This window comes from Pseudophryne corroboree, chromosome 4 (assembly GCF_028390025.1).
Source record: "Pseudophryne corroboree isolate aPseCor3 chromosome 4, aPseCor3.hap2, whole genome shotgun sequence".
Lineage (NCBI taxonomy): Eukaryota > Metazoa > Chordata > Amphibia > Anura > Myobatrachidae > Pseudophryne > Pseudophryne corroboree.
The window spans coordinates 73,218,004-73,245,879 of record NC_086447.1 but is presented as its reverse complement, the minus strand read 5'-3'; the positions used below and the strand labels follow the sequence as shown (position 1 = coordinate 73,245,879).

At 47.0% G+C, this 27,876-nt stretch overlaps 1 protein-coding gene across 1 annotated transcript in view; it reads left to right on the top strand.

Annotated features, from left to right (window-relative positions):
• The window catches only part of PKHD1 (PKHD1 ciliary IPT domain containing fibrocystin/polyductin), a 985,750-nt gene that overhangs the window by 95,018 nt on the left and 862,856 nt on the right, over window positions 1–27,876 (top strand). Inside the window, exons 27-29 of the mRNA XM_063919219.1 lie at window positions 958–1,082; window positions 9,206–9,341; window positions 12,287–12,482. Of these exons, the coding sequence (XP_063775289.1) occupies window positions 958–1,082; window positions 9,206–9,341; window positions 12,287–12,482 (457 nt within the window). The remainder of the gene's footprint in view (window positions 1–957; window positions 1,083–9,205; window positions 9,342–12,286; window positions 12,483–27,876) is intronic.

Below are 27,876 nucleotides of genomic sequence, written 5' to 3'. Positions count from 1 at the left end.
GTCTGGGCGAAAGCTGGGTGTGTTTGTGACGTCAAACCAGGAACGACAAGCACTGAACTGATCGCACTGGCAGAGTAAGTCTCGAGCTACTTAGAAACTGCACAGAGAAGTCTTTTCGCAATATTGCGAATCTTTCGTTCGCAATTTTGATAAGCTAGGATTCACTCCCAGTAGGCGGCGGCTTACCGTGTGCAAAGCTGCTAAAAGCAGCTTGCGAGCGAACAACTCGGAATGACCCCCCTGGTCGTTACCTCTAGTCATGAGAGCAATGAGACGTCAGATCTGTCTTTTTTTTATATGTAGCCTTCTTGTATATTTCTTATACTGATCAAAGTGCTCCAAGTGATACCTGTCTCTGCCTAAGTGAAAGGTGCAAAATGCATCCCAAATAAAATGAGGGACGATGTTGATTCCCTTTCTACATCCTACCGGCCTACTTTGATGCAGCTGACAAATGATCGGGGTGGGCGTGGGCCACCTATTGTTCCAGGTTCTAGGGGAATTCCGGCAAGTTTGTGAGTCTCTGAAACGTTCTGGGATAGTAGGTAATAATGTTCTACATAGCAAGAACAAAAGCATGAACAAGCAACAAGGAAACCACCAATAAGTGCCTGCGGTTCATTTGCAAACAACCAATCACAAGGCGTTTGCTTGCACTGTCAACCTCTATTATCTTCATTCTCACCATCTGTTATTTGTACCTGTACCTGAAAGCTGGGAATGAGGGGTCAGCAGGCAAGACGCCACTAACCCAGGCAGACGCCACTTCCAAAGAGATCGTTCAGACAGTAGCATCCTCCTTGAAATGAATCCTAAAACTAGGGAACAAAGGGAACAAAGATGCTTTGTTTATTATTGGATGTGAAATATTAATTTATGCAGAAATATCATTATACAAGAGATCTGTCCGACTTCTCAGTAATGATATTAACCATTTCTTGTTTTATTAACGTTTAGGAGGCCAGCTTATATCTGTAAGAGGTATTGGCTTTCAGGATGTGACCATGGTGGTATTTGGGTCTCAGCAGTGCCCGCTGTATGCAAGGAACTTCACTACAGTCATATGCCGCGCACCGTCCCAGGTTTGTACACTCAGCGCTATTCTACAGTATATGTATATAAAAGCATAAAAAAAAAATAAGATTTTACTCACCGGTAAATCTATTTCTCGTAGTCCGTAGTGGATGCTGGGAACTCCGAAAGGACCATGGGGAATAGCGGCTCCGCAGGAGACTGGGCACAACTAAAGAAAGCTTTTAGGTCACCTGGTGTGCACTGGCTCCTCCCACTATGACCCTCCTCCAAGCCTCAGTTAGGACACTGTGCCCGGACGAGCTGACATAATAAGGAAGGATTTTGAATCCCGGGTAAGACTCCTACCAGCCACACCAATCACACCGTATAACTCGTGATACTATACCCAGTTTAACAGTATGAAACAACTGAGCCTCTCAACAGATGGCTCAACAATAACCCTTTAGTTAACAATAACTATGTACAAGTATTGCAGACAATCCGCACTTGGGATGGGCGCCCAGCATCCACTACGGACTACGAGAAATAGATTTACCGGTGAGTAAAATCTTATTTTCTCTGACGTCCTAGTGGATGCTGGGAACTCCGAAAGGACCATGGGGATTATACCAAAGCTCCCAAACGGGCGGGAGAGTGCGGATGACTCTGCAGCACCGAATGAGAGAACTCAAGGTCCTCCTCAGCCAGGGTATCAAATTTGTAGAATTTTGCAAACGTGTTTGCTCCTGACCAAGTAGCAGCTCGGCAAAGTTGTAAAGCCGAGACCCCTCGGGCAGCCGCCCAAGATGAGCCCACCTTCCTTGTGGAATGGGCTTTTACTGATTTAGGATGCGGCAGTCCAGCCGCAGAATGCGCCAGCTGAATTGTGCTACAAATCCAGCGAGCAATAGTCTGCTTAGAAGCAGGAGCACCCAGTTTGTTGGGTGCATACAGGATAAATAGCGAGTCAGTTTTCCTGACTCTAGCCATCCTGGAAACATAAATTTTCAGGGCCCTGACTACGTCCAGTAACTTGAAATCCTCCAAGTCCCTAGTAGCCGCAGGCACCACAATAGGTTGGTTCAAGTGAAAAGCTGATACCACCTTAGGGAGAAACTGGGGACGAGTCCTCAATTCCGCCCTATCCATATGGAAAATCAGATAAGGGCTTTTACATGACAAAGCCGCCAATTCTGACACACGCCTGGCCGAAGCCAAGGCCAATAACATGACCACTTTCCACGTGAGATATTTTAGATCCACGGTTTTAAGTGGCTCAAACCAATGTGATTTTAAGAAACTCAACACCACGTTGAGATCCCAAGGTGCCACTGGAGGCACAAACGGGGGCTGAATATGCAGCACTCCTTTCACAAACGTCTGAACTTCAGGTAGTGAAGCTAGTTCTTATTGGAAGAAAATCGACAGAGCCGAGATCTGTACCTTAATGGAGCCTAATTTCAGGCCCATAGTCACTCCTGCTTGTAGGAAATGCAGAATCGACCTAGTTGAAATTCCTATGTTGGGGCCTTTTTGGCCTCACACCAAGCAACATACTTCCGCCATATGCGGTGATAATGCTTTGCAGTTACATCTTTCCTGGCTTTAATCAGCGTAGGAATGACTTCCTCCGGAATGCCCTTTTCCTTCAGGATCCGGTGTTCAACCGCCATGCCGTCAAACGCAGCCGCGGTAAGTCTTGGAACAGACAGGGCCCCTGCTTCAGCAGGTCCTGTCTGAGCGGCAGAGGCCATGGGTCCTCTGAGATCATCTCTTGAAGTTCCGGGTACCACGCTTGTCTTGGCCAATCCGGAACCACGAGTATTGTTCTTACTCCTCGTTTTCTTATTATTCTCAGTACCCTTGGTATGAGAGGCAGAGGAGGGAACACATAAACTGACTGGTACACCCACGGTGTCACTAGAGCGTCCACAGCTATCGCCTGAGGGTCCCTTGACCTGGCGCAATATCTCTCTAGTTTTTTGTTTAGGCGGGACGCCATCATGTCCACCTGTGGCCGTTCCCATCGATTTACAATCAGCGTGAAGACTTCTGGATGAAGTCCCCACTCTCCCGGGTGGAGGTCGTGCCTGCTGAGAAAGTCTGCTTCCCCGTTGTCCACTCCCGGAATGAACACTGCTGACAGTGCTAGTACGTGATTTTCCGCCCATCGGAGAATCCTTGTTGCTTCTGCCATTGCCATCCTGCTTCTTGTGCCGCCCTGTCGATTTACATGGGCGACTGCCGTGATGTTGTCTGACTGGATCAGTACCGGCTGGTGCAGAAGCAGGGATTTTGCCTGACTTAGGGCATTGTAAATGGCCCTTAGTTCCAGAATATTTATGTGTAGGGAAGTCTCCTGACTCGACCACAGCCCTTGGAAGTTTCTTCCCTGTGTGACTGCCCCCCAGCCTCGAAGGCTGGCGTCCGTGGTCACCAGGACCCAGTCCTGTATGCCGAATCTGCGGCCCTCTAGAAGATGAGCACTCTGCAGCCACCACAGCAGAGACACCCTGGTTCTTGGAGACAGGGTTATTAGGCGATGCATCTGAAGATGCGATCCGGACCATTGGTCCAACAGGTCCCACTGAAAGATTCTGGCATGGAACCTGCCGAAAGGAATTGCTTCGTAAGAAGCCACCATCTTTCCCAGGACCCGCGTGCAGTGATGCACCGATACCTGTTTTGGTTTCAGGAGGTCTCTGACTAGAGATGACAGCTCCTTGGCTTTCTCCTCCGGGAGAAACACTTTTTTCTGGACTGTATCCAGAATCATACCCAGGAACAGTAGACGTGTCGTCGGAACCAGCTGTGATTTTGGAATATTCAGAATCCAACCGTGCTGGTGTAGCACCTCCTGAGACAGTGCTACTCCCACCAACAACTGCTCCTTGGACCTCGCCTTTATTAGGAGATCGTCCAAGTACGGGATAATGAAAACTCCCTTTCTTCGAAGGAGTATCATCATTTCCGCCATTACCTTGGTAAACACCCTCGGTGCCGTGGAGAGTCCAAACGGCAGCGTCTGGAATTGGTAATGGCAATCCTGTACCACAAATCTGAGGTACTCCTGGTGAGGATAGTAAATGGGGACATGCAGGTAAGCGTCCTTGATGTCCAGGGATACCATGTAATCCCCCTCGTCCAGGCTTGCAATAACCACCCTGAGCGATTCCATCTTGAACTTGGATTTTTTTATGTATGTGTTCAAGGATTTCAAATTTAAAATGGGTCTCACCGAACCGTCCGGTTTCGGTACCACAAACAGTGTGGAATAGTAACCCCGTCCTTGTTGAAGTAGGGGCACCTTGACTATCACCTGCTGGGAATACAGCTTGTGAATTGCCTCTAGCACAGCCTCCCTGCCTGAGGGAGTTGTCGGCAAGGCAGATTTGAGGAAACGGCGGGGGGGAGACGCCTCGAATTCCAGCTTGTACCCCTGAGATACTACTTGAAGGATCCAGGGATCCACCTGTGAGCGATCCCACTGATCGCTGAAATTTTTGAGGCGGCCCCCCACCGTACCTGGCTACGCCTGTGGAGCCCCCGCGTCATGCGGTGGACTCAGAGGAAGCGGGGGAAGAATTTTGATTCTGGGAACTGGCTGACTGGTGCAGCTTTTTCCCTCTTCCCTCGTCTCTGTGCAGAAAGGAAGCGCCTTTGACCCGCTTGCTTTTCTGAAGCCGAAAGGACTGTACCTGATAATACAGTGCTTTCTTAGGCTGTGAGGAAACCTGAGGTAAAAAATTTTCTTCCCAGCTGTTGCTGTGGATACGAGGCCTCACCCTTATAAGGCTCTATGTGCCTTTTAAAGTCAGCATCACCTGTCCAGTGTCGGGTCTCTAATACCCTCCTGACATTGCATTAATTCTGGATGCCAGCCGGCAAAATATCCCTCTGTGCATCCCTCATATATAAGACGACGTCTTATGTTCGCAAAATAGTATCCCTGTTTGACAGGGTTACAGACCACGCTGCAGCAGCACTATCTGCAGGTCTCAGTCTAGTACCTGAGTGTGTAAATACAGACTTCAGGATAGCCTCCTGCTTTTTATCAGCAGGTACCTTCAAAGTGGCCGTATCCTAAGACGGCAGTGCCACCTTTTTTGACAAACGTGTGAGCGCCTTATCCACCCTAGGGGATATCTCCCAGCGTAACTTATCCTCTGGCGGGAAAGGGTACGCCATCAGTAACTTTTTAGAAATTACCAGTTTTTTATCGGGGGAACCCACACTTTTTCACACTTCATTCACTCATTTGATGGGGGAACAAAACACTGCCTGCTTTTTCTCCCCAAACATAAAACCCTTTTTTAGTGGTACTTGGGTTAATGTCAGAAATGTGTAACACATTTTTTATTGCCGGGATCATGTAACGGATGTTCCTAGTGGATTGTGTATATGTCTCAACCTCGTCGACACTGGAGTCAGACTCCGTGTCGACATCTGTGTCTGCCATCTGAGGGAGCGGGCGTTTTTGAGCCCCTGATGGCCTTTGAGACGCCTGGGCAGGCGCGGGCTGAGAAGCCGGCTGTCCCATAGCTGTTACGTCATCCAGCCTTTTATGTAAGGAGTTGACACTGTCGGTTTATACCTTCCACCTATCCATCCACTCTGGTGTCGGCCCCACAGGGGGCGACATCACATTTATCGGCATCTGCTCTGCCATCACATAAGCCATCAAACGTGTCGACACAGCCGTACCGACACACTGCACACACACAGGGAATGCTCTGACTGAGGACAGGACCCCACACAGCCCTTTGGGGAGACAGAGAGAGAGTATGCCAGCACACACCAGAGCGCTATATAATTTAGGGATTAACACTATATTGAGTGAATTTTTCCCAATAGCTGCTTGTATATACAATATTGCGCCTAAATTTAGTGCCCCCCCTCTCTTTTTAACCCTTTGAGCCTGCAAACTACAGGGGAGAGCCTGGGGAGCTGTCTTCCAGCTATACTGTGAAGAGAAAATGGCGCCAGTGTGCTGAGAGAGATAGCTCCGCCCCTTTTTTGCGGACTTTTCTCCCGCTTTTTTATGGATTCTGGCAGGGGTATTTATCACATATATAGCCTCTGGGGCTATATATTGTGGTATTTTTGCCAGCCAAGGTGTTTTTATTGCTGCTCAGGGCGCCCCCCCCTAGCGCCCTGCACCCTCAGTGACCGGAGTGTGAGGTGTGTATGAGGAGCAATGGCGCACAGCTGCAGTGCTGTGCGCTACCTTGGTGAAGACTGATGTCTTCTGCCGCCGATTTTCCGGACCTCTTCTTGCTTCTGGCTCTGTAAGGGGGACGGCGGCGCGGCTCCGGGACCGAACACCAAGGCCAGTTCCATGCGGTCGATCCCTCTGGAGCTAATGGTGTCCAGTAGCCTAAGAAGCCCAAGCTAGCTGCAAGCAGGTAGGTTCGCTTCTTCTCCCCTTAGTCCCTCGCTGCAGTGAGCCTGTTGCAAGCAGGTCTCACTGTAAAATAAAAAACCTAATTATATACTTTCTTTCTAGGAGCTCAGGAGAGCCCCTAGTGTGCATCCAACCTCGGCCGGGCACAAAATCTAACTGAGGCTTGGAGGAGGGTCATAGTGGGAGGAGCCAGTGCACACCAGGTGACCTGAAAGCTTTCTTTAGTTGTGCCCAGTCTCCTTCGGAGCCGCTATTCCCCATGGTCCTTTCGGAGTTCCCAGCATCCACTAGGACGTCAGAGAAAAAAGAACTACAGTGTAAGAGGTGCTGCAGCAGATGTAGCATTTATTACCCGTTTTCTATATAGTACTCACATAGGAATGCAGTCATGATCCTGGGCAGTCAGGGAGCGGGGCCGGGCACCCCCATGCCATTAGGTCCAGCACCCATACATGAAAATGCCACGATTCATGGGTTCTCAGGTAGGGGGGGTGGTTAAAATGATGCGATTCACAACATTTAGCCCCACCCCCCTCCATTCAGAGGCAGGATTCCCAGGATTTTCTCCCCATCCTGCCCGCTTCACTAGGAAGTGGGTGGGATGCGGGAGAGCTGCTACACTTGCAAGGGTATAGGGGACTTCCCAAAAAATAGGGCATCTCCTGCAACTCCCGGGAGAGTTGGCAAGTATATTGGGGCAGTTGGACACTGCTGTTTAAAGATCCTAAATAAATCTTATTTGTGAATAGGTTTTGACCAGTAAATTACCATTTTATTATACTTATACGCCTGATGATTTGGACTAATAATGCTAGTTTTAATCTAGACATACTTACATATTACCAATATTTAGTTTCACCTATCTGGCACAGATCCCGGCAGGTAGATCACTGTTGGGTGTGGGTTAGGGTTAGGTGATTTGCATCATTAAACCCCACCCACACATAATGCAATGTACAGCATCACAGGATCTTTCAAAAGAGCAATAAACATAATGACGTGATCAGCTAAGATTTGCGTGATCCTGTCCATTTCAATAATAGGTGTGCAGGATCTGCCCCCCCCCCCGGCCTCTTCTGCCACTACATGACATACTGCGGGCTGCGAGCAGTGGTGAATTTCCCATTATGCACATGACTAGGGGCGGCACATGTCGGGAGGCGGCACTTGGATGCTTGTGTTGGTACTGTCAGCCCGAAATATACCAGTAACTGCCAAATATTTCCACTGTACTGTACCATGTGCCATCTTAAATCAGTGGTGCAAGTAGAAATTTTTTCTTAGTGGTACAGATAGTAAAAATGGGCGTGGTCGCATGTCACGTGGGGGCATGGTCACATGAAACTAGGGGAGTGGCTACATGACAATAGGGGCATGGCCACATTATGCCACACACTGTAATGCCCCTTACACATTATGACAAACACCTTAATGCCCATTACACATTACACCACACACCGTAATGCTTATTACACATTATGCCACACACCGTAATGGTCATTACACATTATGCCACACACCATAATACTTATTACACATTATGCCACACATCATAATGCCCATTACACATTATGCCAAACACCATAATGCCCATTACACATTGTGCCACACCGTAATGCCCATTACACATTATGCCACACACCGTTATACCCATTACACATTATGCCACACACCGTAATGCTTATTACACATTATGCCACACACCATAATACCCATTACACATTATGCCACACACCTTAATGCTTATTACACATTATGCCACACCGTAATGCCCATTACACATTATGCCACACACCGTGATGCTTATTATTACACATGCCAAACACCTTAATGCCCATTACACATTATGCCACACACTGTAATGCTTATTATACATTATGCCACACACCATAATCCTTATTACACATTATGCCACACACCATAATGCTTATTACACATTATGCCAGACACTGTAATGCCCATTACACATTATGCCAGACACCATAATGCCCATTACACATTATGCCAGACACCATAATGCCCCTTACATATTATGCCAAACACCTTAATGTCCATTATACATTATGCCACGCACCGTAATGCTTATTACACATTATGCCACACACCGAAATGCTTATTACACATTATGCCACACCCTGTAATCCTTATTACACATTATGCCAGACACCATAACACCCATTCAGCACTGTCTTAAATGGAGTGTAAATAAGTAGGACATGCACTTACTTCCCATATAAGCTGTCCTACTTAGTAAATATGTATATATACAGTAATAAAAAAATAAATACATATGTCATAGTGTTTTTATTATTAAATTGTCTATCATCAAATTAGGGCTTATAACCAATGAAAATAATAAAATTAGACAGGGGAGGGGGGGGGGTGTAGGGGTGGTCATTACTGTTGTGCCTAGGGGCACCCTCACCCCTAAATTACCCCCTGGCTGCGATCCAGTGTCTATGTGACTTACTGGCAGCCATATTGTAACCCTCAGAGAGATTTTGGAAAGGAGACACATATCTCTGGAAGCATAGTGAAGATGCAGGTACTTATTAACGTGCAATTTATAGAAAAGCATTGATAAACAAACCATCTGTGCAGGATTCCTGCTGTAAGGTAAGCAAACCTCTTGCACTCATGGGTGCGCTCCCTGCCAGGGCTGCAGTCCCACCACTGGCCCGAGCTTCCAAACTCCAGTATGTATGCACTCTGTGAGACTGAACACAATATTATGCTTTCTTATTAGTTTTGATCCTTTATTCTTTTCTCTTTTTCCTTCTTTTCCAGGCTGACACTTTGCATGTGAAAAATATTACAATGAAAACTGGACAGCAGTGGATCTCTTTTCCTGAACTGATCACATTTGATCCTTCCTTAAATCCAGTTATTTTGTCAATCAGTCCAAATGTGAGCAACACGGCAGGTGATTGCATCATGAGTAAAGAACTTCAATGCGTATTCATAATCAGGAATCTGTTGTTGCAATGCTTCTTTACAAGGGGTTGCAACATTGTTTCAACAAAGTAAAAAAAAAATACTAGCATTAATAACTGGAGGCTTCTTAAATTGTCATGCACTGAGCAGGGATGGGGGGTGAAAGCTTAGGCCGGTGTCACCTGAACTCAGCAGCATATAAGTGTCGCACATGTTAAAAATATCGTTCATACAGGATACACTATCAGGTGGACGTAGCAATTGTACCAATCTGAAATGATGATTATTATTATAATACATCAGTAAATACGTATAAACTCTTGTAAATAGTAAGGCTTGATTTAGAGTAGACATCACACAGCTAGAGGCTGATTCTGAGTTTTGCATCACTGCGGCTGCTTTAGCATCTGTTGCTGTGGCTTTATGCTAATGCTAGTAAGTCATTACCTGGTGTACAGGTGTGCGTCTGCGTGTGCAAGGGCTAAGACCCCCATTTTGTGTGTCAGCATTCGCAACCCCCAGGAACACCATCGGGACTTGCACCTGCCCCGGGCTAGGATTGCCGTCACAATATGGCCTCCAGTGTGCGTGATTAAGCGTCTAACCACTCCTGTGACACGTCCGCAACACTGCCATACCACACCCATCAGACAGAACATCTCTCTGTGCGTCTGTTTAGCCACCTCCCAGTCACAGCCCAGGAATGCCCGATACATTCCAGAGTCTGTGCAGCTTAATCGTCCTGATGCTCTAAACCTAGACACCGTGGGCGCAGGCGCAGTGTGACATTTTAGAGATTTAGACGCATGCACAGTCGCAAACAGTAGCTAATGTACATGAACAGGACTCTAAATATCACACCGCAGGTAGGGAAAGTGGTCACTAGGCAACCTGTTACTAGTTACATATATCACTACAGGTAGGGAAAATGGTTGCTAGGCAACCTGCTACTAATTGCATTATATTGATGCAGGTAGTGAAAATGGTTGCTGGGCAACTTGCTACCAGTTACATATATCGCTGCAGGTAGGGAATGTGGTTGCTAGGCAACCTGTTACTAGTTACATATATCACTGCAGGTAGGGAAAGTGGTTGCTATTGCTAGGCAACCTGTGACTAGTTACATTATATTGCTAGATGTAGGGAAAGTGGTTGCTAGTTACATACAGTATATTACTGCAGGGAGGGAAAGGGGTTGCTTGGTAATCTGCTACTAGTTACATATATCGCTGCAGGTATATATCACTGCAGGTAGGGAAAGTGGTTGCTATTGCTAGGCAACCTGTGACTAGTTACATTATATTGCTAGATGTAGGGAAAGTGGTTGCTAGTTACATACAGTATATTACTGCAGGGAGGGAAAGGGGTTGCTTGGTAATCTGCTACTAGTTACATATATCGCTGCAGGTAGGGAAAGTGGTTGCTAGGCAACCTGCTACCAGTTACATATATCACTGCAGGTAGGGAAAGTGGTTGCTATTGCTAGGCAACCTGTGACTAGTTACATTATATTGCTAGATGTAGGGAAAGTGGTTGCTAGTTACATACAGTATATTACTGCGGGGAGGGAAAGGGGTTGCTTGGTAATCTGCTACTAGTTACATATATCGCTGCAGGTAGGGAAAGTGGTTGCTAGGCAACCTGCTACCAGTTACATATATCACTGCAGGTAGGGAAAGTGGTTGCTATTGCTAGGCAACCTGTGACTAGTTACATTATATTGCTAGATGTAGGGAAAGTGGTTGCTAGTTACATACAGTATATTACTGCAGGGAGGGAAAGGGGTTGCTTGGTAATCTGCTACTAGTTACATATATCGCTGCAGGTAGGGAAAGTGGTTGCTAGGCAACCTGCTACCAGTTACATATATCACTGCAGGTAGGGAAAGTGGTTGCTATTGCTAGGCAACCTGTGACTAGTTACATTATATTGCTAGATGTAGGGAAAGTGGTTGCTAGTTACATACAGTATATTACTGCAGGGAGGGAAAGGGGTTGCTTGGTAATCTGCTACTAGTTACATATATCGCTGCAGGTAGGGAATGTGATTGCTAGGCAACCTGCTACCAGTTACATATATCACTGCAGGTAGGGAAAGTGGTTGCTATTGCTAGGCAACCTGTGACTAGTTACATTATATTGCTAGATGGTAATCTGCTACTAGTTACATATATCGCTGCAGGTAGGGAAAGTTGTTGCTAGGCAACCTGCTACCAGTTACATATATTGCTGCAGGTAGGGAAAGAGGTTGCTAGGCAACCTGCTACCAGTTACATATATCGCTGCAGGCAGAGAAAGTGGTTGCTAGGCAACCTGCTACTAGTTACATATATCGCTGCAGGTAGGGAAAGTGGTTGCTAGGCAACCTGTTACTAGCTACATATATCGCTGCAGGCAGGGAAAGTGGTTGCTAGGCAACCTGTTTACTAGTTACATCTATCCCTGCAGGTAGGGAAAGTGGTTACTAGGCAACGGTTGCTAGTTAAATACAGTATATTACTGCAGGGAGGAAAAGGGGTTGCTAGGCAATCTGCGGTCAATGAGTTACGTGTGTCAATTTTGATTATTTTTCCAGTTTTGCCCCTTTTTTTCCTCTATTTGGATATGTTATACCAAATCATATATTCTCCTATTCTTGTAAACACTGTATATTCTACTACCTGGAAGATAAAGTAATTCATCTCTAGATCTGAAATAAAACCTGAATGTAAAGACTGATAAAGGAAGACAGTGAGCTAAAAAGAGTGGAGCATAGAAAAGTCCTAGATCTTCAGAGCTTGATGTCATTTAAATAATATCCACTTAACATTGTCAGCAGATCTTGTCACGACTGCAAACAGTATGCTATATTCTATAATCAAAGACTTTAATAATTGTACTCATGATGATGTAGTGATTTGTAATAAATACCTAAATTCCTGTATCCTTCCTTTAGGTGACCAGGTCTCCTGCATTAGCCTGTCAAACTTTGACAACAACACACTCTGGGAGATAGAGGTAGCAGTACACAAGGCTGTTGCCAAGATTCTAAGAGTAACATCTCACAGCATAGAAGTGATTCTGCCCCAACTCTCGCCTGGGTTATATAATGTCACTGTTTCAGTAAATGGGATCTCGCTCACAGCTAACGGGTAAGACAGTTCTGCACCAGCTACATGTGCAGGGTCATTTACAACAGATAAAAGGAACAGGTTCCACAGTGAAAATACCTCTTGTATTTGTGTTATTGGGATAAATGTTTCCAGTTTTGACCGATGCCAGATGGTTTCTTGCAGGCTTCTAGCTGTTCCCCCTCATGCAAAAATAACATTTTATTTTGTGGAACAGATTATTTAAATAATTTTGCAGAGTTGCAAAAATAATCCGGCATACATTGCTCAATGCAACGTGCATATAAACACAATGCTGGTGACCCCTGTGTGTTAAATGTTAGTAGAAAATGTGTATAAAATATACTTTCATTTTATTGTATCAGTGATTGCGTCTCTTCACTGTTATCGTGATCCAACCAGAAATTCTGCGTTTGCCCCGGGGACACATGCGCAGGGACTGTCCTGCGCATCCACCCACATTTACTGCGGGTGACCCGCAGTCAGGGGCATCGGAATGGGGGGGGCAACATGCTCCCCCAAACTTGACAGAGGTGCAGGGGGAGCGCTTACCGGGAGATCAACGCGGAGACTCCAGTCCTACTTTGGAAAGTCTGCCGCCACCGCGTGCTGCACGCGGTGGCGGCAGACTTTCCAAAGAAGGACTGGAGTCTCCGCGGTGATCCGGCGGTGTACGCTCCCCGCATGGGAGGGGGGGGAGGAGGGGTAATCATTTTTGGGGGAGCGCCAAATGTTTATTTTTCCATGCCCCCCCAACCATATAATGTTGTGGCGCCCCTGCCCGCAGTAATTGACAGGCAGTAAGTGACCTGCAGTGATTGACAGGCAGAGGCATTCGCGGGAGGTGACAGCAACGCTCCATTTTCAAGGCGAAGATGGAGCGTTGCGGGGCTGGCAGCAGGGAAACTGGGGCGGCAGTTTCCAAAGAGGGGGCATGGCGTGGGCGTGATCAGGGCGGCTGCATGACATCACTTGCAGACGCTCCGATCAAAAAGATGGCGGTGGGTCTTTCAGTGCGATCGCAGTGGGTGGGCGTTGGGCTGCATGCTGGGCGGTTTTGACCTGCAATGGGTGGCCTCCAGCATGCGAGCAAAAGGATTGGAAATTCTGCTGTTTAGCGGAATTTACACTCCTTACTGAATAGCAGGTAATTATTATATGATGAAAACCTCAGGAGCATTGCATTGTGTGACAGTAACTAGGCCCTGTACTGTAGCCTGATATACACCTGAGCAGGGGCGGATTGGGAACAAAAAGTGGCCCTGGAAAAATTTGTACTAGTGGCCCCACATGGGCAGCACCAGAGGTGTAAGGTCTAGCCATGGGCCATGGCAGCAGCACCCTCCCCCCAAGACTTTCCAGATAGTGGGGATGTCCAGCATCAAGGTGAAGTTAAATGGAAATAAAATTAAATATTATGAGTACATTATATGATACACCTTCAGAATTTAGGAAACTACATCATTCTTTAGAAAGATATATTTTCTTGCTTATTACACCAACCGTATCCCAATCACTATTCACTCAATCTTATATGTCAGCCAAGCAGGCAGGCAGAGCATACACTAGATCATCTGCAATCACAGGCTAAGTGGCAAAGTCATTTTCATATATGCAAATTATTTTGCATCTTATTCATTATGTCTATAAAAAGGACATGTCCTCAAACAAAACAGGCCCCACGGGTGCGTCGGCCCACCGGGAATCTTCCCTGTAAACTCTATGGCCAATCCGCCTCTGCACCTGAGGGTGCTGTTTACCCTGTATTTTATTTTGGAATGAGTACAAGGAATATTTACAGTGTGGGGAGGAAGTTGAGCAGACAGTGGGACAAATAAACTTTCCTTACATGTGAGGTGACATTGTGACAGATCATGACAGGAGATTACAGTTGGGAAATCAGACTGTCACCTGGGAACTCCTGGGGGTAAATTTACTAAAGATTGTGTAAACCAACCAAAATCATCATCTTGTTTATGTGTCAAAATCGCTCATTTAATATCTGTCAGTTTCAAGTGTCATTCATAAGGCGACATCGATGTTGGTCGATTTTGATATTCTGAAGTTTCTTCGATATTGACATAAAACCGACCTAAAACCGACACAAAAAAAACTAAAATCAAACACTGCTTTCCTGTTGGCCAACGCCTGCCACATGTTATTTTTACATCACGACGCTTTAGAAAAAAAACAAAAAAAAACAATTAGGATCTCAGAGGGAGTAAACAGCCATTGCCGGTATCCCCTGTGTAGACATAAAACACATACAAACATACAATGACATATATAATTTTCAAATGTAAGTTTTTTTCAGATATTATATACTTTACTTACCCAGCGGCCATCCCTCGGGCAATTGGCAAGCCTCAAACTTAGCATAAAGGGGTGACTTAATGAAGATGTAGGAAGGGCCGGATTATGAGTGGGGTGGACGAGGTGGTCGTCCAGGGGCCCCACACATTGGGGGCCCTCACGCAGCTGCAAATATCGCCCAGGCCTGGCCCACTTCTTCCCTTACCTGGCCGACTCCCAGCAGCAGGGCACTGCAGTGCAGCGATTTGCGGGTGGGAAGGGGCGGGGCATAATGCTGTGAAGTGCCAGCCCCCATCTTAGGTCTGTGCTAAAGTCTAGCCAGGCTGTAGTAGGTAGTGTCTCTCCCACTCACTACCCCCTCACTCTATCTCTCTCCTCTCTCTCTCTTGCACCCCTCTCTCTCTCTTACTTTGTCTCACCCTCTTTCTCTCCCTGAAGCGCTCTCCCCATGACACCCTCCCTCTCTCTCACCTCTCTCTCTCTCTCTCCCTTGCACCTTTCTCTCTCCCTCTCTTTGTTTCTCCCTCATTCTCTCCATCACTCTCTCCCTCTCTTGCTCCCCTCTCTCTCTCTGTCTCCCTCCCTTCCTGACAACCTCTCTCTCCCACTCGCTCCCACTCCCTCTTTCTTCACCTCTTTGTCTCTCCCTGACACGTATTCTTTCTCTGACACCAACTGTCTCTCTCAGGAAGGTTGCGCCGCAGATCGAAAGCAAAGGCTCTGGCACTGTGTAAGATAGCGCTGGCCGAAGAGGAGGGACCCGCTTCCAGATCAAGCCCCCCCCAGGAAGCGGCACAGCAATTATTGGATTGTTTACTGACTTGTACATTAAAGACCATCGTCATGCACTCTTAAAGCCACGCCCCTACCCCTTTACTGGGGCCCGGCGTTGCTCTCTAAGCCCTTGTATGGAAAGCAGATGTAGGTCTGAGGGGGATCAGGGCTCCCATGACCTGTGTGAGGTCCCTGCTAACAGTAGCCTGCGATAGGCCGAGCAATTTACCAGAAACTGGCTGAAAGGAGCCAGGTGCAAGAGTGCAGAGCACACAGCAGCTTGTGAATAGCTGATAGGGAACATGACCGTGCAGTGTCTGGCTCACTCTGAGGTCATGCAGCACCATTATGTTGGAACGATTAAGGCGGAACATCTGTATGACCTTGGCAGTATATAATGCATAAGCTCTGCGGTACCTCATTAAGCTGCTGTTGTTCCTCTGATTCAGGCTCCTGGGTCCTGTCAGTCAGGTGGCGATGTGCTGCATACTGTACCTCAGGAAAGTGCAGAGCATACAGCAGCTTGTGAATGGCTGATACGGAACATGACCGTACAGTGTCTGGCTCATTCTGAGGTCATGCAGCACCATTATGTTGGAACAATTAAGGCGGAACATCTGTATGACCTTGGCCGGCGGTATATAATGCATAAGCTCTGCGGTACCTCATTAAGCTGCTGTTGTTCCTCTGATTCAGGCTCCTGGGTCCTGTCAGTCAGGCGGTGATGTGCTGCATACTGTACCTCAGGAAAGTGCAGAGCATACCATAGACATCTAATGCCATTTCTCCTACAGCCAGAGTGCACCACATGCCTGTGTTCTTTTTTATAGGCATTAGAATGAAGTATGGGGCAAGAGAAGCTGCTTTAGAAATCAAACACACCCGTCAGTTAAAAGTCTATTGTTTGGTCATTTTTACCATCGGTTTTTGGTCGATTATGAAACTGACCATTAGTAAATTGCCGGTTTCTATAGACTTCTATGGAAAAGTATCGTCCGATGTTCTACCTTGTTCTAAAGTCGTTTTTTTGGTAGATTTTATGTCGGTTTTGACTTTAGCAAATCTCCGATTTGCAAAATTGACTTAAAATCAATCAAAAATCAAAATCGACCTTTAGTAAATGCTGTGATGAATTTGTGAGCCTCATAGTCCCCATATATTTACAGGTTGATCCTTGGGTGCTGTTGAGTTACACCCACGGATTTGCAGCTGTCCGCTGACTGAGGGACATTTTCGCATGGCGTACACATGCATTCGCACACTTGCACGGGCCGGATTGACACTCCCCCTGGGAGGTGGCGACTTTCTGATCGCAGGACAACAAAATTAGCAGCCCAGCGATCAGGTCTGAATTAGGCCCTTTGTACGCTCTGTATTGCAACAGAAGTCTAATCACTTAGATTGTACACTGCTTAGAGACAAATACAGATGTAGCCGCACTCATATTAACCGTGGCGCGGCCGCATGGGCACACACGCTGCGCAGAGCCGCAAGTGTTACTTAGTACACCAAGCTGCAACTAGATACGTAGCCAGAGGTTAAAGTGATCCGGAACGGGGCGGAACTGCGTTCCGTCAGTTCCATTTGGAGACGGAACCAGTTCTGCCTCCTCCGGCTCACCTAACCCAGGAGGGAGATTGTGTTACCAGCGGGCGCCTGGCTCCTTTCCTCAGTGGCTGCCGGAGGCTGGAGCTCACTCCTGAGCTCCAGCAACCGGCTCAGGCAGTGTGCGACGCTATGGGAGAGACGTCATGACGTCTCTCCCATAGTTCCGAGGAGCGGGAAGGCAGCGTGGTCTGGAAGCAGGAGCGGGGCACATAACTACAGGGGCACATCTGCTGGGGGCATAACTAATGGGGGCACATCTGCTGGCGGCATAACTAATGGCGGCACATCTGCTGGGAGCAAACTAATGGGGGCACATCTTCTGGGAGCAAACTAATGGGGGCACATCAGCTGGGGGAATAACTAATGGGGGCACATCTGCTGGGGGTTTAACTATAGGGGCACATCTGCTGGGGGCATAACTAATGGGGGCACATCTGCTGGGAGCAAACTAATGGGGGCACATCTGCTGGCGGCATAACTAATGGGGGCATATCTGCTGGGGGCATAACTAATGGGGTCACATCAGCTGGGGGCATAACTAATGGTGGCACATCTGCAAGGGGCATAATTAATGGGGTCACATCTACTGGGGCATAACCACAGGGGCATATCTACTGGGGGCATAACCAATGGGGGAACATCTACTGGGGGCATAACTACAGTGGAGACATCTACTGGGGCACTTCTGACTGGGGGCATAGCTACAGAGGGCACATCTACTGGGGTCATTACTACTGGGGGCACTACTAATGAGGTCATTGCATAGGGGGCACTTAATAAGGCGCATCACTCCTGGGGACATAAGGGGCACTACTACTGGGGGGCATTGTGTAAGGGGCACCAATACTAGGGGCACTACCACTACAGTGGATATTGCATAAGGGTCACTACTACTGAGGGCATTGTATAAAGGGCACTACTTCTGCGGGCATTATGTATATTTGGGGTGCTAATACTGTGGGCATTATGTGTATTTGGGGTGCTACTACTGTGGGCTTTGTGTACAAGGGGCACTAATGTGTGTCATAACATGAATAAGGGACGCTACTACATGGTCTTATGTAAATAAGATTGTGCTACTGTGCAGCGTAATTTGAATTGGGGATACTATTGGGTGACCATGCCACTTTTGTTTCAAGCCCATGCCCCTTTTTTGCAACACGCGCCGCACTCCCTTCATTTCACAGGCGTTGGGGGGTGAGTTCCAGCACCTCTCTAGGACCAGTTTAAGCATTGTACCTAGCCCACTCATTCCTACGGCCACAAGCGTGCACGTGTGCATCAAAGTCGCGGGCACACTAGCTGCACCAGCTGTGCCGTGAATAAGACGCTCGGCTACAAAGCTAAGTGTGGCTACATCTGTACCCCCCAAATCTACAGACTCCATGGCTTACAGAAAAATGTTGGCTCTTCCCCAAAAAAAAGTGTGTACCACTATAACCCATGCTAATCACAACTTTCTGTCATAGTGATATCTTTATTCTTGTCTAGTCCTTTATACAGTAATTTAGAGGGTTATGTAATATGTTCTGAGATTGCGGAACCAGCGTGATTTTGGTATGTTCACCGCTAAATTTAAAGGTACAATTTGTTATAAAGCTGGTTTTGCCTTATAACTGACCGATTGACACTTTAAATTTAGCAGCAAACTCACAGACGTAATGACAAGCTATTACTGTACATAACCTCCATAGTTTCACAGGAATGTATACAATATCACAAAGAGTATAGATGGGTCACACATGCAACAATCTTATTTTTTTATTAACATTTACTAATGTAGCGCCAACATCTTCCAGTAGGCCTGATTCCTGTTTGTAAGTAAAGCAAAAAAAATAAAAGGAGCATTGGGGTATATTTACTAACATTCGTAATTCTCCCGATTTGGTGGGAGAATAATCACGAATGACATCGAAAGTGTAAAACTGCAACTTTTTGAATTTGTTACGACTAATTTACTAAGCTGCCGTATTCTGCATTTTCGGGTTTTCCGATGTCGATGTCATTCGTTTTTTTAGGCAGTGTTTTACGTGAGTGACTTGTAAAACACTGCCGACTTTAATACAATGAATCTCGGCCGGATCTGAGAGATCCGTGCTGGGCTTCATTGTGCACTTTGTTTAAAAAAAAAAAAAAGTTTAAATGTTAAAAAAAAATTGCGTGGGGTCCCCCCTCCTAAGGCAAACCAGCCTCGGGCTCTTTGAGCCGATCCTGGTTGCAGAAATATGGGAAGAAAATGGACAGGGGTTCCCCCATATTTAAGCAACCAGCATCGGGCTCTGCACCTGGTCCTGGTTCCAAAAATACGGGGGACAAAAAGCGTAGGGGTCCCCCGTATTTTTAAAACCAGCACCGGGCTCCACTAGCTGGACAGATAATGCCACAGCCGGGGGTCACTTTTATACAGTGCCCTGCGGCCGTGGCATCAAATATCCAACTAGTCACCCCTGGCCGGGGTACCCTGGGGGAGTGGGGACCCCTTCAATCAAGGGGTCCCCCCCCCAGCCACCCAAGGGCCAGGGGTGAAGCCCGAGGCTGTCCCCCCCATCCAATGGGCTGCGGATGGGGGGCTGATAGCCTTTGTTGATAGTTATGAATATTGTTTTTAGTAGCAGTACTACAAGTCCCAGCAAGCCTCCCCCGCAAGCTGGTACTTGGAGAACCACAAGTACCAGCATGCGGCGGAAAAACGGGCCCGCTGGTACCTGTAGTACTACTACTAAAAAAATACCCAAAAAAAGACAATACACACACACCTTGAAAGTAAAGTTTTATTACATCCATCCACACAAACATACATACATACTTACCTTATGTTCACACGCAGGTCGGTCCTCTTGTCCAGTAGAATCCATGGGGTACCTGTTGAATAAATTATACTCACCAGATCCAGGGTACCAGGCTCCTCGGATAATCCTTTTGTAATCCACGTACTTGATTAAAAAAATAAAACGGAGACCCGAGCCACGCACTGAAAGGGGACCCATGTTTTCACATGGGTCCCCTTTCCCCGAATGCCAGAAACCCACTCTGACTGATGTCTAAGTGGGTTTCTTCAGCCAATCAGGGAGCGCCACGTTGTAGCACCCTCCTGATCGGCTGTGTGCTCCTGTACTGTCTGACAGGCGACACACGGCAGTGTTACAATGTAGCGCCTATGCGCTCCATTGTAACCAATAGTGGGAACTTTCTGCTCAGCGGTTGACCGAAAGTGACCTCACCGCTGACCACAAAGTTCCCACCATTGGTTACAATGGAGCGCATAGGCGCTACATTGTAACACTGCTGTGTGCCGCCTGTCAGCACACAGCGCCATTTTCCCTCACAGAAATGCTGGTGGGAAGGCTCCCAGGCTCTCCCCTGCACTGCACTACAGAAACAGGGTTAAAACAGAGAGGGGGGGCACTTATTTGGCGATATGTATATATATATATTAAAATGCTATAAGGGAAAAACACTTATATAAAGAAGAGATGAGCGGGTTCGGTTTCTCTGAATCCGAACCCGCACGAACTTCATGTTTTTTTCACGGGTCCGAGCAGACTCGGATCCTCCCGCCTTGCTCGGTTAACCCGAGCGCGCCCGAACGTCATCATGACGCTGTCGGATTCTCGCGAGACTCGGATTCTATATAAGGAGCCGCGCGTCGCCGCCATTTTCACACGTGCATTGAGATTGATAGGGAGAGGACGTGGCTGGCGTCCTCTCCATTTAGATTAGGGTTGAGAGAGAGAGAGAGAGAGATTGACCTGAGGCTGTGATACTGTAGAAGAGAGTGCAGAGTTTAGTGACTGACGACCACAGTGACCACCAGACAGTGCAGTTGTTTGTTTTATTTAATATATCCGTTCTCTGCCTGAAAAAAACGATACACACAGTGACTCAGTCACATACCATATCTGTGTGCACTGCTCAGCCCAGTGTGCTGCATCAATGTATATATATATCTGACTGTGCTCAGCTCACACAGCTTATAATTGTGGGGGAGACTGGGGAGCACTGCAGTGCCAGTTATAGGTTATAGCAGGAGCCAGGAGTACATAATATTATATTAAAATTAAACAGTGCACACTTTTGCTGCAGGAGTGCCACTGCCAGTGTGACCAGTGACCAGTGACCTGACCACCAGTATATATAATATTAGTAGTATACTATCTCTTTATCAACCAGTCTATATTAGCAGCAGACACAGTACAGTGCGGTAGTTCACGGCTGTGGCTACCTCTGTGTCGGCACTCGGCAGCCCGTCCATAATTGTATATACCACCTAACCGTGGTTTTTTTTTCTTTCTTTATAGTCATACTAGTTACGAGTATACTATCTCTTTATCAACCAGTCTATATTAGCAGCAGACACAGTACAGTGCGGTAGTTCACGGCTGTGGCTACCTCTGTGTCGGCACTCGGCAGCCCGTCCATAATTGTATATACCACCTAACCGTGGTTTTTTTTTTCTTTCTTTATACATACATACTAGTTACGAGTATACTATCTCTTTATCAACCAGTCTATATATTAGCAGCAGACACAGTACAGTGCGGTAGTTCACGGCTGTGGCTACCTCTGTGTCGGCACTCGGCAGCCCGTCCATAATTGTATATACCACCTAACCGTGGTTTTTTTTTTCTTTCTTTATACATACATACTAGTTACGAGTATACTATCTCTTTATCAACCAGTCTATATATTAGCAGCAGACACAGTACAGTGCGGTAGTTCACGGCTGTGGCTACCTCTGTGTCGGCACTCGGCAGCCCGTCCATAATTGTATATACCACCTAACCGTGTTTTTTTTTTCTTTCTTTATACATACATACTAGTTACGAGTATACTATCTCTTTATCAACCAGTCTATATTAGCAGCAGACACAGTACAGTGCGGTAGTTCACGGCTGTGGCTACCTCTGTGTCGGCACTCGGCAGCCCGTCCATAATTGTATATACCACCTAACCGTGGTTTTTTTTTCTTTCTTTATACATACATACTAGTTACGAGTATACTATCTCTTTATCAACCAGTCTATATATTAGCAGCAGACACAGTACAGTGCGGTAGTTCACGGCTGTGGCTACCTCTGTGTCGGCACTCGGCAGCCCGTCCATAATTGTATATACCACCTAACCGTGGTTTTTTTTTCTTTCTTTATACATACATACTAGTTACGAGTATACTATCTCTTTATCAACCAGTCTATATATTAGCAGCAGACACAGTACAGTGCGGTAGTTCACGGCTGTGGCTACCTCTGTGTCGGCACTCGGCAGCCCGTCCATAATTGTATATACCACCTAACCGTGGTTTTTTTTTCTTTCTTTATACATACATACTAGTTACGAGTATACTATCTCTTTATCAACCAGTCTATATTAGCAGCAGACACAGTACAGTGCGGTAGTTCACGGCTGTGGCTACCTCTGTGTCGGCACTCGGCAGCCCGTCCATAATTGTATATACCACCTAACCGTGGTTTTTTTTTTTTCTTTCTTTATACATACATACTAGTTACGAGTATACTATCTCTTTATCAACCAGTCTATATATTAGCAGCAGACACAGTACAGTGCGGTAGTTCACGGCTGTGGCTACCTCTGTGTCGGCACTCGGCAGCCCGTCCATAATTGTATATACCACCTAACCGTGTTTTTTTTTTCTTTCTTTATACATACATACTAGTTACGAGTATACTATCTCTTTATCAACCAGTCTATATTAGCAGCAGACACAGTACAGTGCGGTAGTTCACGGCTGTGGCTACCTCTGTGTCGGCACTCGGCAGCCCGTCCATAATTGTATATACCACCTAACCGTGGTTTTTTTTTCTTTCTTTATACATACATACTAGTTACGAGTATACTATCTCTTTATCAACCAGTCTATATTAGCAGCAGACACAGTACAGTGCGGTAGTTCACGGCTGTGGCTACCTCTGTGTCGGCACTCGGCAGCCCGTCCATAATTGTATATACCACCTAACCGTGGTTTTTTTTTCTTTCTTTATAGTCATACTAGTTACGAGTATACTATCTCTTTATCAACCAGTCTATATTAGCAGCAGACACAGTACAGTGCGGTAGTTCACGGCTGTGGCTACCTCTGTGTCGGCACTCGGCAGCCCGTCCATAATTGTATATACCACCTAACCGTGGTTTTTTTTTCTTTCTTTATACATACATACTAGTTACGAGTATACTATCTCTTTATCAACCAGTCTATATATTAGCAGCAGACACAGTACAGTGCGGTAGTTCACGGCTGTGGCTACCTCTGTGTCGGCACTCGGCAGCCCGTCCATAATTGTATATACCACCTAACCGTGGTTTTTTTTTCTTTCTTTATAGTCATACTAGTTACGAGTATACTATCTCTTTATCAACCAGTCTATATTAGCAGCAGACACAGTACAGTACAGTAGTTCACGGCTGTGGCTACCTCTGTGTCTGCACTCGGCAGGCAGTCCGTCCATAATTGTATACCACCTAACCGTGGTTTTTTTTTCTTTCTTCTTTATACATACATAGTTACATAGACATCTCTTTATCAACCAGTCTATATTAGCAGCAGACACAGTACAGTACGGTAGTTCACGGCTGTAGCTACCTCTGTGTCTGCACTCGGCAGGCAGTCCGTCCATAATTGTATACCACCTAACCGTGGTTTTTTTTTCTTTCTTCTTTATACATACATAGTTACATAGACATCTCTTTATCAACCAGTCTATATTAGCAGCAGACACAGTACAGTACGGTAGTTCACGGCTGTGGCTACCTCTGTGTCTGCACTCGGCAGGCAGTCCATAATTGTATACTAGTATCCATCTCCATTGTTTACCTGAGGTGCCTTTTAGTTGTGCCTATTAAAATATGGAGAACAAAAATGTTGAGGTTCCAAAATTAGGGAAAGATCAAGATCCACTTCCACCTCGTGCTGAAGCTGCTGCCACTAGTCATGGCCGAGATGATGAAATGCCAGCAACGTCGTCTGCCAAGGCCGATGCCCAATGTCATAGTACAGAGCATGTCAAATCCAAAACACCAAATATCAGAAAAAAAAGGACTCCAAAACCTAAAATAAAATTGTCGGAGGAGAAGCGTAAACTTGCCAATATGCCATTTACGACACGGAGTGGCAAGGAACGGCTGAGGCCCTGGCCTATGTTCATGGCTAGTGGTTCAGCTTCACATGAGGATGGAAGCACTCAGCCTCTCGCTAGAAAAATGAAAAGACTCAAGCTGGCAAAAGCAGCACAGCAAAGAACTGTGCATTCTTCGAAATCCCAAATCCACAAGGAGAGTCCAATTGTGTCGGTTGCGATGCCTGACCTTCCCAACACTGGACGTGAAGAGCATGCGCCTTCCACCATTTGCACGCCCCCTGCAAGTGCTGGAAGGAGCACCCGCAGTCCAGTTCCTGATAGTCAGATTGAAGATGTCAGTGTTGAAGTACACCAGGATGAGGAGGATATGGGTGTTGCTGGCGCTGGGGAGGAAATTGACCAGGAGGATTCTGATGGTGAGGTGGTTTGTTTAAGTCAGGCACCCGGGGAGACACCTGTTGTCCGTGGGAGGAATATGGCCGTTGACATGCCAGGTGAAAATACCAAAAAAATCAGCTCTTCGGTGTGGAGGTATTTCACCAGAAATGCGGACAACAGCCGTGTGTTCCCTTTGTCAAGCTGTAATAAGTAGGGGTAAGGACGTTAACCACCTCGGAACATCCTCCCTTATACGTCACCTGCAGCGCATTCATAATAAGTCAGTGACAAGTTCAAAAACTTTGGGTGACAGCGGAAGCAGTCCACTGACCAGTAAATCCCTTCCTCTTGTAACCAAGCTCACGCAAACCACCCCACCAACTCCCTCAGTGTCAATTTCCTCCTTCCCCAGGAATGCCAATAGTCCTGCAGGCCATGTCACTGGCAATTCTGACGATTCCTCTCCTGCCTGGGATTCCTCCGATGCATCCTTGCGTGTAACGCCTACTGCTGCTGGCGCTGCTGTTGTTGCTGCTGGGAGTCGATGGTCATCCCAGAGGGGAAGTCGTAAGCCCACTTGTACTACTTCCAGTAAGCAATTGACTGTTCAACAGTCCTTTGCGAGGAAGATGAAATATCACAGCAGTCATCCTGCTGCAAAGCGGATAACTGAGGCCTTGACAACTATGTTGGTGTTAGACGTGCGTCCGGTATCCGCCGTTAGTTCACAGGGAACTAGACAATTTATTGAGGCAGTGTGCCCCCGTTACCAAATACCATCTAGGTTCCACTTCTCTAGGCAGGCGATACCGAGAATGTACACGGACGTCAGAAAAAGACTCACCAGTGTCCTAAAAAATGCAGTTGTACCCAATGTCCACTTAGCCACGGACATGTGGACAAGTGGAGCAGGGCAGGGTCAGGACTATATGACTGTGACAGCCCACTGGGTAGATGTATGGACTCCCGCCGCAAGAACAGCAGCGGCGGCACCAGTAGCAGCATCTCGCAAACGCCAACTCTTTCCTAGGCAGGCTACGCTTTGTATCACCGCTTTCCAGAATACGCACACAGCTGAAAACCTCTTACGGCAAATGAGGAAGATCATCGCGGAATGGCTTACCCCAATTGGACTCTCCTGTGGATTTGTGGCATCGGACAACGCCAGCAATATTGTGTGTGCATTAAATATGGGCAAATTCCAGCACGTCCCATGTTTTGCACATACCTTGAATTTGGTGGTGCAGAATTTTTTAAAAAACGACAGGGGCGTGCAAGAGATGCTGTCGGTGGCCAGAAGAATTGCGGGACACTTTCGGCGTACAGGCACCACGTACAGAAGACTGGAGCACCACCAAAAACTACTGAACCTGCCCTGCCATCATCTGAAGCAAGAAGTGGTAACGAGGTGGAATTCAACCCTCTATATGCTTCAGAGGTTGGAGGAGCAGCAAAAGGCCATTCAAGCCTATACAATTGAGCACGATATAGTAGGTGGAATGCACCTGTCTCAGGCGCAGTGGAGAATGATTTCAACGTTGTGCAAGGTTCTGATGCCCTTTGAACTTGCCACACGTGAAGTCAGTTCAGACACTGCCAGCCTGAGTCAGGTCATTCCCCTCATCAGGCTTTTGCAGAAGAAGCTGGAGACATTGAAGGAGGAGCTAACACGGAGCGATTCCGCTAGGCATGTGGGACTTGTGGATGGAGCCCTTAATTCGCTTAACAAGGATTCACGGGTGGTCAATCTGTTGAAATCAGAGCACTACATTTTGGCCACCGTGCTCGATCCTAGATTTAAAGCCTACCTTGGATCTCTCTTTCCGGCAGACACAAGTCTGCTGGGGTTGAAAGACCTGCTGGTGACAAAATTGTCAAGTCAAGCGGAACGCGACCTGTCAACATCTCCTCCTTCACATTCTCCCGCAACTGGGGGTGCGAGGAAAAGGCTCAGAATTCCGAGCCCACCCGCTGGCGGTGATGCAGGGCAGTCTGGAGCGACTGCTGATGCTGACATCTGGTCCGGACTGAAGGACCTGACAACGATTACGGACATGTCGTCTACTGTCACTGCATATGATTCTCTCAACATTGATAGAATGGTGGAGGATTATATGAGTGACCGCATCCAAGTAGGCACGTCACACAGTCCGTACTTATACTGGCAGGAAAAAGAGGCAATTTGGAGGCCCTTGCACAAACTGGCTTTATTCTACCTAAGTTGCCCTCCCACAAGTGTGTACTCCGAAAGAGTGTTTAGTGCCGCCGCTCACCTTGTCAGCAATCGGCGTACGAGGTTACATCCAGAAAATGTGGAGAAGATGATGTTCATTAAAATGAATTATAATCAATTCCTCCGCGGAGACATTGACCAGCAGCAATTGCCTCCACAAAGTACACAGGGAGCTGAGATGGTGGATTCCAGTGGGGACGAATTGATAATCTGTGAGGAGGGGGATGTACACGGTGATATATCGGAGGGTGATGATGAGGTGGACATCTTGCCTCTGTAGAGCCAGTTTGTGCAAGGAGAGATTAATTGCTTCTTTTTTGGGGGGGGTCCAAACCAACCCGTCATATCAGTCACAGTCGTGTGGCAGACCCTGTCACTGAAATGATGGGTTGGTTAAAGTGTGCATGTCCTGTTTTGTTTATACAACATAAGGGTGGGTGGGAGGGCCCAAGGACAATTCCATCTTGCACCTCTTTTTCTTTTCTTTTTCTTTGCATCATGTGCTGATTGGGGAGGGTTTTTTGGAAGGGACATCCTGCGTGACACTGCAGTGCCACTCCTAAATGGGCCCGGTGTTTGTGTCGGCCACTAGGGTCGCTAATCTTACTCACACAGTCAGCTACCTCATTGCGCCTCTTTTTTTCTTTGCGTCATGTGCTGTTTGGGGAGGGTTTTTTGGAAGGGACATCCTGCGTGACACTGCAGTGCCACTCCTAGATGGGCCCGGTGTTTGTGTCGGCCACTAGGGTCGCTAATCTTACTCACACAGCTACCTCATTGCGCCTCTTTTTTTCTTTGCGTCATGTGCTGTTTGGGGAGGGTTTTTTGGAAGGGACATCCTGCGTGACACTGCAGTGCCACTCCTAGATGGGCCCGGTGTTTGTGTCGGCCACTAGGGTCGCTAATCTTACTCACACAGCTACCTCATTGCGCCTCTTTTTTTCTTTGCGTCATGTGCTGTTTGGGGAGGGTTTTTTGGAAGGGCCATCCTGCGTGACACTGCAGTGCCACTCCT